This window comes from Alosa sapidissima, chromosome 18 (assembly GCF_018492685.1).
Source record: "Alosa sapidissima isolate fAloSap1 chromosome 18, fAloSap1.pri, whole genome shotgun sequence".
Taxonomy (NCBI): domain Eukaryota; kingdom Metazoa; phylum Chordata; class Actinopteri; order Clupeiformes; family Clupeidae; genus Alosa; species Alosa sapidissima.
Window position 1 is genome coordinate 14550480 of NC_055974.1, and position 12500 is coordinate 14562979.

At 41.6% G+C, this 12500-nt stretch overlaps 1 protein-coding gene across 4 annotated transcripts in view; it reads left to right on the forward strand.

The window, feature by feature from the left end:
- si:dkey-33c9.6 (breakpoint cluster region protein) overlaps positions 1-9695 on the forward strand; it is a 27901-nt gene extending 18206 nt beyond the window's left edge. For all 4 annotated transcript variants that reach the window (XM_042070509.1, XM_042070505.1, XM_042070506.1 and 1 more), the window contains exons 18-22: positions 1538-1677; positions 6814-6948; positions 7233-7338; positions 8189-8309; positions 9411-9695. In XM_042070509.1, coding sequence (XP_041926443.1) covers positions 1538-1677; positions 6814-6948; positions 7233-7338; positions 8189-8309; positions 9411-9509 — 601 coding nt within the window. In that variant the 3' untranslated portion in view covers positions 9510-9695. The remainder of the gene's footprint in view (positions 1-1537; positions 1678-6813; positions 6949-7232; positions 7339-8188; positions 8310-9410) is intronic.
- The last annotated feature ends 2805 nt before the right edge of the window (positions 9696-12500 follow it).

Sequence of the window (12500 nt, forward strand, 5' to 3'; positions counted from 1 at the left end):
CAGTGCCTCTTCATCTGTGTTTCATATGTGCCTCTTGCCTGTCGCCTAATCACTTTTATCCGTCATTACCAATTTGCAAATGATGACTAATAACTACTTATTGTGAGATGTATTTCGGAATATCTTTATTATAATTATGTTTCCCATTGTAATTGTGTAATTTGTAATGTTTTGCATGGATGTGCGCTGGTGCGCATTCCTGTGGATGAGAGAAGCAGGGTACATTATGCATCCGTCCATATCACTGTTGATTGTGCTCTTAAAATAACATATAAACATCGCCAAAGATTTCTGACCAGGTTTCTCTTGGTCAGTGGCGTAATGATTTTTAGAGGGTGTAAGATAGCAATTTTGGATTGTGCACCGGAACACACCTTCTGCCACACCCCTGGGCGCAAAGCTTATTAAAAGTAAAGCAGATGGTGAAAAAGCCGAGACTAAAATAGGAATAAACTTTGCATCGGATCGGGATAATAATCCGCTTAGTGCCAGGTTTTTTGCTTCGTGAAAATAGGGCCCATTGAATTGAATAGTATTTATGGAGTTACACAATTTAAGAAATAGTCCTTTATGCTATGCTACCAAACATTTGAGACAGTTTATTTCAGTGGTCCCCAAACTTTTTCTTCTGAGGGCCAGCTCGCTATGCCTGGCTCTAAGAGAGGGCCAGAGACTCGGAGTATATCAGTAACCATAAATATCTTAGAACTGTGAACAGCAGTCTACCTTAGTTGAATATTCCATTACATTTAATCATAGGCTACTGAAATGTAATACCATTGTTAGCTGTGTTTATATTGCCATCATGCCATATCAGTGTAAAATGTAGCTCAAATGAAACTACAAATGAAAATACTAATAAAAACACGTAAGCATTCCCAAAAGTATTAGCAGGGAGTCCCAAAATTATATTTTATTCAAAATGTGGGAACTCTGAACTCTGTGTCTTTGCCTACACAGCTCAAGTTGTGAACAAGCAATATCCTACAAATAATTTAACATTCTCAAACTATGAGAGGTTTATGAAGTGCTGACAAAAAACATCTGAAATGACCACTTTCACCTTATGAGAACTTTGTGAATTTGAATGAACATTTGAACGAGTGGATAAAAAATAGAAATAATTATCCCAGAAACCCAGAAATAAGACTTGAATAGAAGTTAATTAGTTATTAACAATTAATTGATAAACTTTTAGAATACTTTGAGCACTGATGCAGTCAGCATAGGCCCTCTTGCATTGTTTGCAGGTAGCCCTACATTTCATTCCGTTTTCGATGGCAAACGCAAAACAGCGCCAAAACAACCACCAGTGGACAAAAAGAGTATTACATGTGTACAGTTAAGACTCGCCATAGAGAATGAATGGGGGAAATTACGGAGGTTATAGTTTGACGATGTCGTACTCCCGTGCGGGCCAGATGCTATATACCAAGGACATGTTTTGGGGGGCCACCCAAAATGAGATGGCGGGCCGTAGTTTGGGGACCACTGGTTTATTTGCATGCATCGTGTGTGTGTGTGTGTGTGTGTGCAGGCAGGAGGGTGTGCTGGTGCCCCAGGTAGTGCGCTCCTGTGCGGAGGAGGTGGAGAGGAGGGGCCTGCAGGAGGAGGGCATCTACAGAACCTCCGGCTCCGCCAAGGACATCCAGCTCCTCAAACACACATTTGACACAAGTAAGGGGCTGTGTGCGAGTCTGTGTCTGTGTTTGTGTGTGTTTATGTGTGTATATGACTGTATCGGCCTGTATATGTACTGCATGGATGTGTGTGTGTGTGTGTGTTTGTGTGCGTACTGTATATGTATGTGTGTTAGTGTAGTCACAATACCAAAATTATGACTTTGATACAATACCTGCCATAAATATCTCGATACTGAAACTATATCACGGTGAAATCCTAAAATATCTGGAAAAGAAAGGACGCAGACCTCCTCCAAGTGTATTGAGTCATTTGTGTTGAATTTGGTGCACTTTTGTAGTGTAACGTCCTACATGTTTATAATTTTTATAGTCAGTAAAATAGTAGTTTGTGTGTGATTAACTAATTTATTATTTGTTATAGTTAATTTACATTGTGTGTTGTGTTTTGACAATAAATTACCTTTAAATAGTAGCCTGGCTAACGTCAGACCTCATCTCATTGAGATGGGGTCTTAGCCTAGAAATCTAGACGCACCCTGTACGTCTAGTATCAAACCATAGGGATTTCTATTGGCTGACGCCGTGGACTTCATCCAATCACAGCGCTCTATTTTGTTAGAGAGTCTTAAGGCGGGCTTAACAGGATAACGACAGTCCTGCGACTGTGAACAAGGAAGGAAGGTGGCTATGGCGAACAAAGAACGGTTGTTTGAATCAGCGTTGGCGTCAACTCTGGAGGAGTTGGACTTGTGCTTTTCTTTGAAAGTTGAGCAACACAATGCACTTAAGTCATTACTTTCGAAGAAGGATGTATTTGCCGTTTTGCCGACCGGATACGGATATGGTCGTAGCGCTGGCCTATTGCATGCCTAGGCAGTTTGAAAGACAATTCTCTGCCCGCCCCTTGGATTAAGCGAGGTGAATGGTTCGATTCCAGACTATACATTTCAATGATATAGGATGGCCCGCCAGGCTAATGGGGTCTTAGAACTACACATTCATTTTCTCGTATTTGAGACGTGGTTTACGAATGCCCAGAGCCGTTTATTGGGCGCTACGAATGTTTATCAAATGCACTGTACGTAGCTCATAACCGCTGGGTGGGTCGTCATCGTCTTGCTGTCCCCCCTCCGTTCTGTGATTGGTTCCTTTGTTTTGGTGAAAATCGGGTCCATAGAATCCAGGCTGCCTAGCAGTGCGAATAAAATCGTGTGCAAGGCAGCATGGGAAAACCCAGGCTATTTAAATAGCCAAATTAGGCTAGATCCAGATCAGTGTTCAAATTACTACATAGAAATGTTTATGGGATTTCTAGCCTAGTTGGAGAGGGAAAAAAGTGAAGATATCCACACACTGTCTTCTTTGCTCCTAGTGTGATTTAATAAGTTCAACTTTTCAACCACTCAGGTCTTCGTCAGATACACCATTACCTGTTGCAATATATCTGTGCGTGCATTCGTACATTACGTCTATTTCTTTGATAGTTAACATTATTTACTACCACATAAGCTGCTATTATTATTATGACTCAACACACTTTGGTGGCTGTGGGCTTTAATGAGCGCATTTCGGATCACCTATCCTATATCTAGGCAATAATTATTGAACAAATTGCAGTCTACATGCCATGATAAACATTACCAGTACTGACCGAATATTAAATAGATCGTTTGCAATTTATGGTTTAAGTTATACAAGTGTGAACAATGTGCTTTCATCACGTTAGCACACTATGCTTACAGTCATTATGTCTCGTCAAAATTCACTGATGAAGGAAGGTTGGCTTTATCCCAGAATAAACCACATTTGTTTCTCTTAGGCTATAGGCCTAGTCTATAACTGAGGACAGTGCCAGATCAGACTTACTTGTCGCCCTAAGCAAAATCCTGCTAAGGGGCCCTTGTACAGAGTGTGAATTACCCCACCATAATTGGGGGGTACTGCTCCTTCACTTCTTCGATGACCATCATGGCCCATTACCATATCAATCCCCACCGTGATCGGCAAGTGCAACATGTATTGTGCAACACACATACAAGGTCTAAACATGCGACAAACTAATAATCAGTAGGCTACAGAATATCTCATCGTTCTTATACTGTATATCCAAAAGAGAACTGTTTTGATCATCTCTGCCCTCATCGTGTTGTCTCCCTGCGGCCTGCTCACAGCTTTTATCCTGTGCCTCTCCTGTCTGCTGGGTACCCCTTTCCTTAACACATATGAACAGTGTATAAAACCTAACTGCACCTACACTTTTAATGTAATTGTTTGTAGATCTTAGTGTTAATTTTTCCTGCTTACTCTTTTAGCACCAAAAAAGTGCCTGATGTCTGTGTGCCCTTTCCTTTTCCTAAAGTGTCTCTTTGAATAATAAAAAAAATTGTTTCATTAAGATAGTAGGCTATCAGGGTTTTCAGATGAAACTACATTTATCAAATTAAAAATATGAAATAATTGAATGTAAAAACAATACCAACCAATTAAAAACAAATTCAAATACTAGCACATATTTAGCCTAGGCTACTTGGGTCTTTTTATGTTTCCACAGGTTTCACTATTATGTCTTAGCTACATCAGACCCTCTTGTGCATACCGGTAATATAAAAACACAGGATCTGTGCCAAACTAATTTCAAAAGGGCACAATAATTTATTCAAGATAAACTGAGAATGGACACCTAGGCTATGGAGTTCATCTCCTTGGAAATGGCAATCGATTTTACCTCACCACAATGTAAAGGTTTATTTAAATAGAGAATTAACTTGCTAACTAACCTTGGTAACTAACCAAGGTCCACTTTACTAGCCTCAGTGGGTAAGTAAGTAGCAGGTAAATAGCCAGTAATTCAATGTATGAAGAGGTGACATGAGCTATGAAAGAACAAAACACGTTTATAAATGAAGGTTGTAACATAACAAATTTTCAACAAGCTAGACGTCAGTTAGCAACTTACATTTACCCATGCACATCAGCAGCAAACCGAATTTAGCCTACTGGAGGAGTTTACCTAGCGTTTTGTCATTCAATGTTGACACTTGCTCAGTTGCTTCTAGTGCCACGGTGGTTAAAAATGGTACGGTCCACAATAGGGGTGTCTGAAATCGCTTTACATTTTTTCACAATATCATAAAAATGATCTGACCCCCCAAAACTGATATTTCTGTCTCTTTGGGGGCGGTACCTCTCACCTCTCCCTGTAATTCAAACTGTGCCCTCGTACCTGAACTCTGAGGGCCAAAATGTAACCATCTTTTTTACAGTCGCATCTGACACCTCAGTGCTCCCAAAAGAATCATCCCACCCCATTTTGGATGCTTACAGAAGTCACCAATAGTGTTTTGGCCCATAAAGGGCTAGGAGAAAGAAAAATAATCGTGTGTGAATCACCTTCAAGCTATAAATGCCCTAGGGTCTGGGCTGCTTGCTTTTGATGCTTGCTGTAAATATATCCTTCAGTTTTTTCGAAGTTCAGTGCCGTTATACTACAGTAGGCTACAGTGCAGTAGCCTACAGTAGTATTTTCATGTCCAAAATACTGCATTTCTGTAGTGAAGTGCAGTACAATGCAGTTTTTTGTGTCCACAATACTGCATTTCCTGCAAAAGAACTGCAAATATTTCCTCCAGAAAACTACCATATTTCCTCAGAAAACTGCAGTTTGACACTTGAAGTAATGCAGTTTTTTTTGTAAGGGTCTGGTTGTGCTAGTAGCCTACTGGCTGAGGCTGACTGTTCTTTACCTGTGTCTGTAGTAGGCTACTTGCCAAAGACATAAGATACTGGACTGGCTCCACTGATTCCCTTCAATATTTGAGTAATATATTTTAAAACCATTTACTTGTTTTAGAAATGTATGAGAAGACTGAAATCACCGATTAGTTTAAACTTGCATCCTCGCAGTCCTCGCATGTTTTCGCATGTTTCTGCTGAAAAAAAAAACTACTAGTTTCATCTCAAGCTGCACGTTATTATGAACGCATTTAAAGATGCGGTTATTTTTTTCAAAAATGTAGCCAGTCGCCAGCATTCAATAAACAGAATATGCGGTTATATTTCACGAAAGGCTGGAAAGCAAGCCGCAGACAGATCAGGAGATTCACTGCCTTGTTAGGTAGGCTAGGCCAGCAACTCATGCTGGAGAGATGCAAATAAACAGATCAATTTAATGTAAATTATTAGAAAAATAATTATAATTATCTAAAAAATAGATTATTTGTTGACATCAAACAGGAAGTTTACTCGACTGCTGTTCCCGCTGTTCATTCTCATGAAATTTCTTCCGTTTTTCATGCCCTGAAGGGTAATTTGGTTTCTTGATCATCTTCTTAATGTATGAGACACTGTCGCTATAACTGTATACCTGTCGCTAGCTTGAGTTAAGGGGAGACAGGAGAGGGGGCCTTTATTAACTTGTGGGGCCCTACGCAACTTATGTAGTGTGCGTATAGGTAGAACCGGCCCTGACTGAGGAGATGAACTTGGCACTGATCATGTAGTGGGGTTTTCCATAGCCTATTTGTTAACCTGACGTTCTTTGAACTCTTTAAAGATGTTGGGATATGTCTGTGAGGTGCTTAGCCAAGTTCTATGTGTAGTCTACTTCCCTTTGAATGGCTTTGAAACATGTTTTACAGACGGGCGTCGTCTACCTTTTGTCTTGTCTTCACTATCTGCGATGTATCCGAAATAGTTTAAGATTTCAGTTCGACCTTTTGTTTCATCCACAAGCTGAGGACTGTCATTTTTTTTGCGATGGTATGGTGATACCTTTCTAGTATCAGTACACCGTGCAACACTGTGTGCGTGTGCTTTATCATGGATAACATCACGCACATCCTCGTGAGGAGCATTTTGGAAAGTTATCACCACTTGCATTAAGGTAGTGATGGGTTTAGGTGTGATGAAATTTGTCTGGCAATTCACAGTCTGTTATCAACTACAGATAGAGACTCCTTCCTTTTGACATGCACTGTTTTGGCCACAACAAGCTGTTGCTCCTCTAATCTGCATTCATACTGTACTGTAACTGTGTTATGCATTCAAATATATGTAGTTTATTGAAGCTCGTCATACATGTTATTAGTTGAACTAATTTGTTATCTCTCAACAACATCTTGTCATCTTCTCAATCTTTATCACTCCTCTCCGTCTCTCACTCCCTCTGTAGACCTGGGTGAGGCTCTGAAATGTGTGAGGTCAGCTGAGGTCAATGTGGTGTCTGGGACGCTGAAGCTTTACTTCAGAGATCTGCCGGAACCACTGTTCCCTGTTGACCATTATCATAGTCTAAAGAAAGCTCTAGGTACAGTAAACAGGCTCTCTCTCTCTCTTTCTTACACGCATACACACACACACACAGACAGATACGCACGCACGCACGCACACACACAGACACACAGAAACACAGACACACAGACACAGTGCATACCAGACACCCATTTCCCCTAATACTTCGTGTAATACATCAGTAGACATCAACTTCTTAGTATCCATGTAAGTTTTCAAGAGGAAGCTTATGTGCCAAGTTTGTGTGTGTGCGTTCAAGCCGCTCATCTTTTGGCTTTTGTGTATAATATCCTCTGCCAGATCTTCCTGACTTGAGCTCCAAGCAAAGCACTCTGCAGAACATCCTGGAGTCGTGCCCGGATGCCAACCGTAACACCCTCCTCTACCTCTTCCACCACCTTAGGAGGTCTGTCTGTCTCTCTTTCGTTTCTCTGTCTCTTTCTGCTTCCCTGTCTTTCTCTTCTCTTTCTTTCTCTCTTTCTCTTCCTCTTCTCACTGCTGCCTGTAATATGTATTTATACTGTCACTTCCTGTCACTCAGTTACTTCTCTCTATGCCTCTCAATGTGGCATTTCTCTAGACATTTGGGTCTAGACATTTGGGTCTAGACATTTACATTTATTAATTTTATCCAAAGCGACTTATAGCAATAGAATAACATTTAAGCTAACAGTGCAGAGGAGACCTTAGCTAGTCATTACCGCTGCATCTGTCAATACAGACAATACAGTTTTCACCATTCAATTTTCATTTGAATTTTTATTATTTTATTTCGTTAGGGACCATGTACAACCATGCCATTTGATGCATTGCATCAGAGTTTGCCTTAGGCTAATTTACATCTGCAGTCCCTAGGCAAGGGAAGATTTTTGTTAGGTTACGATGCAGAATTTGCAAATGTGCTGTGTGGATTGACGACGTATTTGAAACAACGCTTTAAAATGAAAGCGGAATAGTGTGGATGTGGCCTGTGTGTCGGAATTCTGTATTTTTCCATTTCCATCCTTCCAGCTCTCTCCCTCCAAAACAGTCATTGATCTTATCCCATCATATGAACATTCTTTCAAATGAGATTTGTATTGGAAATCAAATAGATGTGAGTACACTATTTCAAAATGTCCCATTGCCAACCAACTAAGTTGCCAACTAAGACCCCCCCCCCCCCCCAGTATATGAAAAAGAAATCTCTGTTTGTATAATCAAAAATTTTCCCCACTCTCTTTCCCTTCCTCTTTGGCGGTTTGTCTCTCCCTCAGGGTGGCTGAACGGGTGGATGTGAATAAGATGTCCATAATGAATTTGGCCACGGTGTTTGGGCCAAGTCTCTTGCGCCCCCCTGTGTCACGAGTGGACATCTCAGAGGAGGTGGTGGTACAGGTCAGTCAGATGTCTGTCTGTGCACTGTGTGTGTCTCACACGTCACTTGCACATGTCCTGCAGTCCTTCGTTAGACCACTCCTAAACCTGAGATACATTCAAATTCCTTGAACAGAAGCGAACATGTTTTCTCTGATCAGATGAGTTTGGACGATTTTTTGTAAACATTTCAGCTCAACGATAGCCCCCCCATCCAGCTTTCAAGTTCAAGTTTAGGTTTTATTGTCATGTACTGATAAACAGACATTTATCAGTAATCAGCTCAACTTTAAAGCAACACCAAAGAGTTTTTTGTACCTTAAAATAATGTTTCCAAAATCATTTCAGTGGTTCATCAACTCGTTACAGGGTGAACGGCAATTATGCATTCGCTTCACGGCCCTCTATCGGCTATAACCGGACTATGTAAGTTTGCCAGATCGGGTAGCGGATCTGTAGTTCGATGGAATGAGACATAAGAAACTACAAATTTGACTTGCATCTGATGTCGCAATACATCATACTTTTATGTGTCATGCAAAATATTCTACCTTGTCTGTGGACATCGTTATTTGCAAAGCCGGTGCTGGATAAACAAATAGCGTGCGTGCGACAGAGGGAAAGTTCTTTGGTGTTGCTTTAAAGAATAATAAATAGTATAATTAAAAAAGGTATATTGAGTATTATGTTTGCAGAAGTTTTCGAAAGTTCACATATGTTTGCAAATTTGAACACACTTCTGATTTGGATGGCAGAGAAACCTTGGTTGCCTGAATTGACTAAATCTGCTTTAAGTAAACATTAATAACACTTCTCTGCAGTAACATTCCAGTAATCACCTGCACATTATAGTGCATTAAGTAAATCATGACCTTGATGTTGTTTGCAATATCCGATGCAAGTATAGATGCAACTTGGTTTTTGAAAAGTGCTATATAAGTAAAGATTATTATTATTATTATTATTATTATTATTATTATTATTATAACGAGATAATGAAATGTTGGATGTATGTATTGAAACTGTATTTCTATATTCAGTTTTAATGTATTGCAAATGAGTGCGTTGTGTTAATATGTACTGACATACATACACTCTGATAAAGATATGTTTCTGTCATAGGTGCAAGTGGTGTTTTTTTACCTACAGTGTAATGACCTGCCCACTCCTCTCACCTCTCTACCAGTGGATACAGAGAATGAAGAGGAAACCATTATGTGAACTACATTTCCCAGAATTCTTGGTTGAATGTTGAATGTTAAACGTTATGGCATGTACAGTACCTGTATTTATTGATAACCGCCCAATAATGCACCAAAATCGGTCAAGACTACATTCATGTACTGTATATCTGTAAACCTAGAATGTCTATTGTAAATTAGTTATTAAACATGTTTATTAATTAAACAGTTTCATATTGTGTGTTAATTATTCATTATAATTCAACTGAAATTCCTGATGATTATAGAGTCTCTGTGTAGAATACACAACATAATAACATTACTTAGATTTGCAGATTATTGCATTATTATTATTATTATTATTATTATGTGAAAACAGGTCATAGACAAAGTGTGTAAGGGTCATTTGATGGTGTTTCTGGAGGTCAAAGGTTAAGATTCAGGTCATGTGAACCTCTTAGAGTGAGGCTGACAGGGGCAGAGGTGAGAGGAGAGATGACTGCTATTCTCTAATATTTCATAAACACATGTCTAATTGTTTTTGTGTGTGTGTGTGGTAAAGAGGGTTTTGTTGTCAGCAGAGGAGGGTGGATCTTGCCCCCTTAAAATCGATCGGTTCTGGGTCAAACCCAACAAGACGGGAGTTCACCGTGACATGCCGCCCCCCCCCCCCCCCCAAACCTCCACCGCCGACATCAAAGCTTCAGGCAGGTCCTGTCCAGTCCCTGGGCCACAGCTGGGTGTAGCCGTAGCCGTAGCCTTCCTCCCCTGTCTGCTCTGCTAGCCACCTGGGCCACGCCACATCAGGCCTGGGCTCTTTCTCCAGTTACCCAGCGCCGACTCCTCTTTGATCCCTTATCCGAGCCCCCGTTCCTCCCCGCACCACCACTCCCACTGAAATCACCAGGCTCAGACAATCCAGATGAGGGATGGATGGAGAGAAAGGAAGGAATGAATGAATGAGAGAAAGAAAGAAAGAAAAGAAGAGAGGGGTGGGAGGGGGGGCAGGGGGTTATGGTCCGGCGGTGTCAGGTGTGTGCTGTAACAACATCCAGACTTCACCGAAGGCCACAAAGAAAGGGATGTCGGCGACCCGAATCAGGGGCCTCCCCTGCGACTCAACTCTGGGGGAGGGAGTGTCGTAAATCACCTGTCCTACACTCCACGCCGGGCTGGCAAAATGAAGGTTCCTGTTGCAGACTACAAATGTAAAAACAGTTAAGGGAGCGAAAGGAGGAGGGAGAGGAAACAAGGGCTGAGGGACCCTACAAGTCCCCGCAAGAGAGAGAGAGAGAGAGAGAGAGAGGGAGTAAGAGGGATGTAAAGAACGGAGAGAAAGTGAGAGGGAGTAAGAGCGAATGGAAAAAGCACACATCAGTGATAGCCATGACCAAAGACTTCATCACAGCACTGGCTTTTCTCCAGACAATGGAATTTTAAAAAGGGGATTTAAGCTGGAGACACAGACCTTGGTCTATATGGAGGGAGGAAAGTCAATTGTCCCTTAATCTTTGTGTGAGCTGTACAGGCCTTTCATCTGTTTCCCCCAAAAGCAGATTGGGATTCAATACCATCTGTTCAAATCTCTGAAACTTTTCCAAAACAGGACTTGAACAGAAAAAGTTGACCAACTGGTCTAGGTGAGGAATTCTAGAAAGCTTTCCTAAAATGTAGGAACTCTTAGATGACCCTACTGACACAACCATCTAGATAGATAGATAGATAGATACTTTATTGATCCCCAGGGGAAATTCAAGACTAGGATCTATACTGATCCTTCCATTTGTCTCATTGGACGCATACTACCCTATGTTGATGAAATGCTGTACTGTGATTCATGCTTCGCTCAGATTTTTCCACCCTGGCACCAGGTTTCAAAAAAGTGTGCTTTCCGGCAGTGCGTTTACAGGATTCGTTTGGACGATCGGCCAAGACGATGCAAAACCTGTGCGTTTAACCCAAAAAGCGTCTCTGTGTGGACGGGGCCTGAGATTCTCTGAGGACTTCCTGAAGTGAGTGCACACTGGCAGTAGGCTGGTATTGACTGGCACTGTGGCCCATCCTGGCTCGTGTGCTCCCAGAGTGGAGCTGGGAGTCTGAGTGCAAAGTAGCAGCGTGTGGGTTCAACACCATAGCTCCAGTGTCCAGTGTGGACAGACACAGTTGACTGGAGATAATCTGATGTGTGTGTGATTGTGTGTGTGTTTGTGTTGAGAAGCAGAGGTGTGGGTGCAGGGTGCATGGGGTCATGTTGCCATGGACGCATTGAGTTGCACGCAAGAGGATAAGCAGGACTGACCTCGTCTCTCTCAGGTTAACAGAAGCCGGGTGCAGCATGCATGAAGAAGTGTGTGTGTGTGTCTGAAAACGCACTTCTCAGACACTCGGAGCGTGACAAAGTGTGAACCTGTGTCACAGTAAGATGGAATATTGTGAGAAAGGTCTGTGAAAATAAGTGTGTGTGTGTGTGTGAGAGAAAGAGAGTGAGTAAGTGAGAGAGAGAGTTGGTGCTCTGCTTGTTGAACTTTGGCTCTGGAGGCTGTGCAGGGCTTTCGTCTCGTAAAAATTCTTCCTGTCAGGCTGTAAACATGGCGTTAGCCAGAACCAGGCGTTTACACACAACAACTAATCCCCCTCATCCACATACACAGAGAGTGTGTGTGCAAGCCATGGAATCTCTACCACCAGTACTTCACAACTATTCCGTGGTGTACATTTTTTGCACACTGATTTCACATTTTTGACATTGTGTACATTTCTTTTGGGGTTGTCCCTTTGAGTGTGTGAGTGTGTGTGTGTGGGGGGGGTTGGGAGGGGGGGGTTGCATGTGTCCTCTTCTACAAACTGCACCTCATGTAATTTATTGTTCTTCATTATATGTGGTAATGTCAGCTATATGCATACTACCTATTTGTTTGTATGCATGTCTATCTGTGTGTGTATGTCTCTGTGTGTGTGTGTGTGTGTGTGTGTGCATGTGTTGTGCTGTGCTGTGTCTTAGACCATGTTAACAGGAAACCCTATTGAGGTG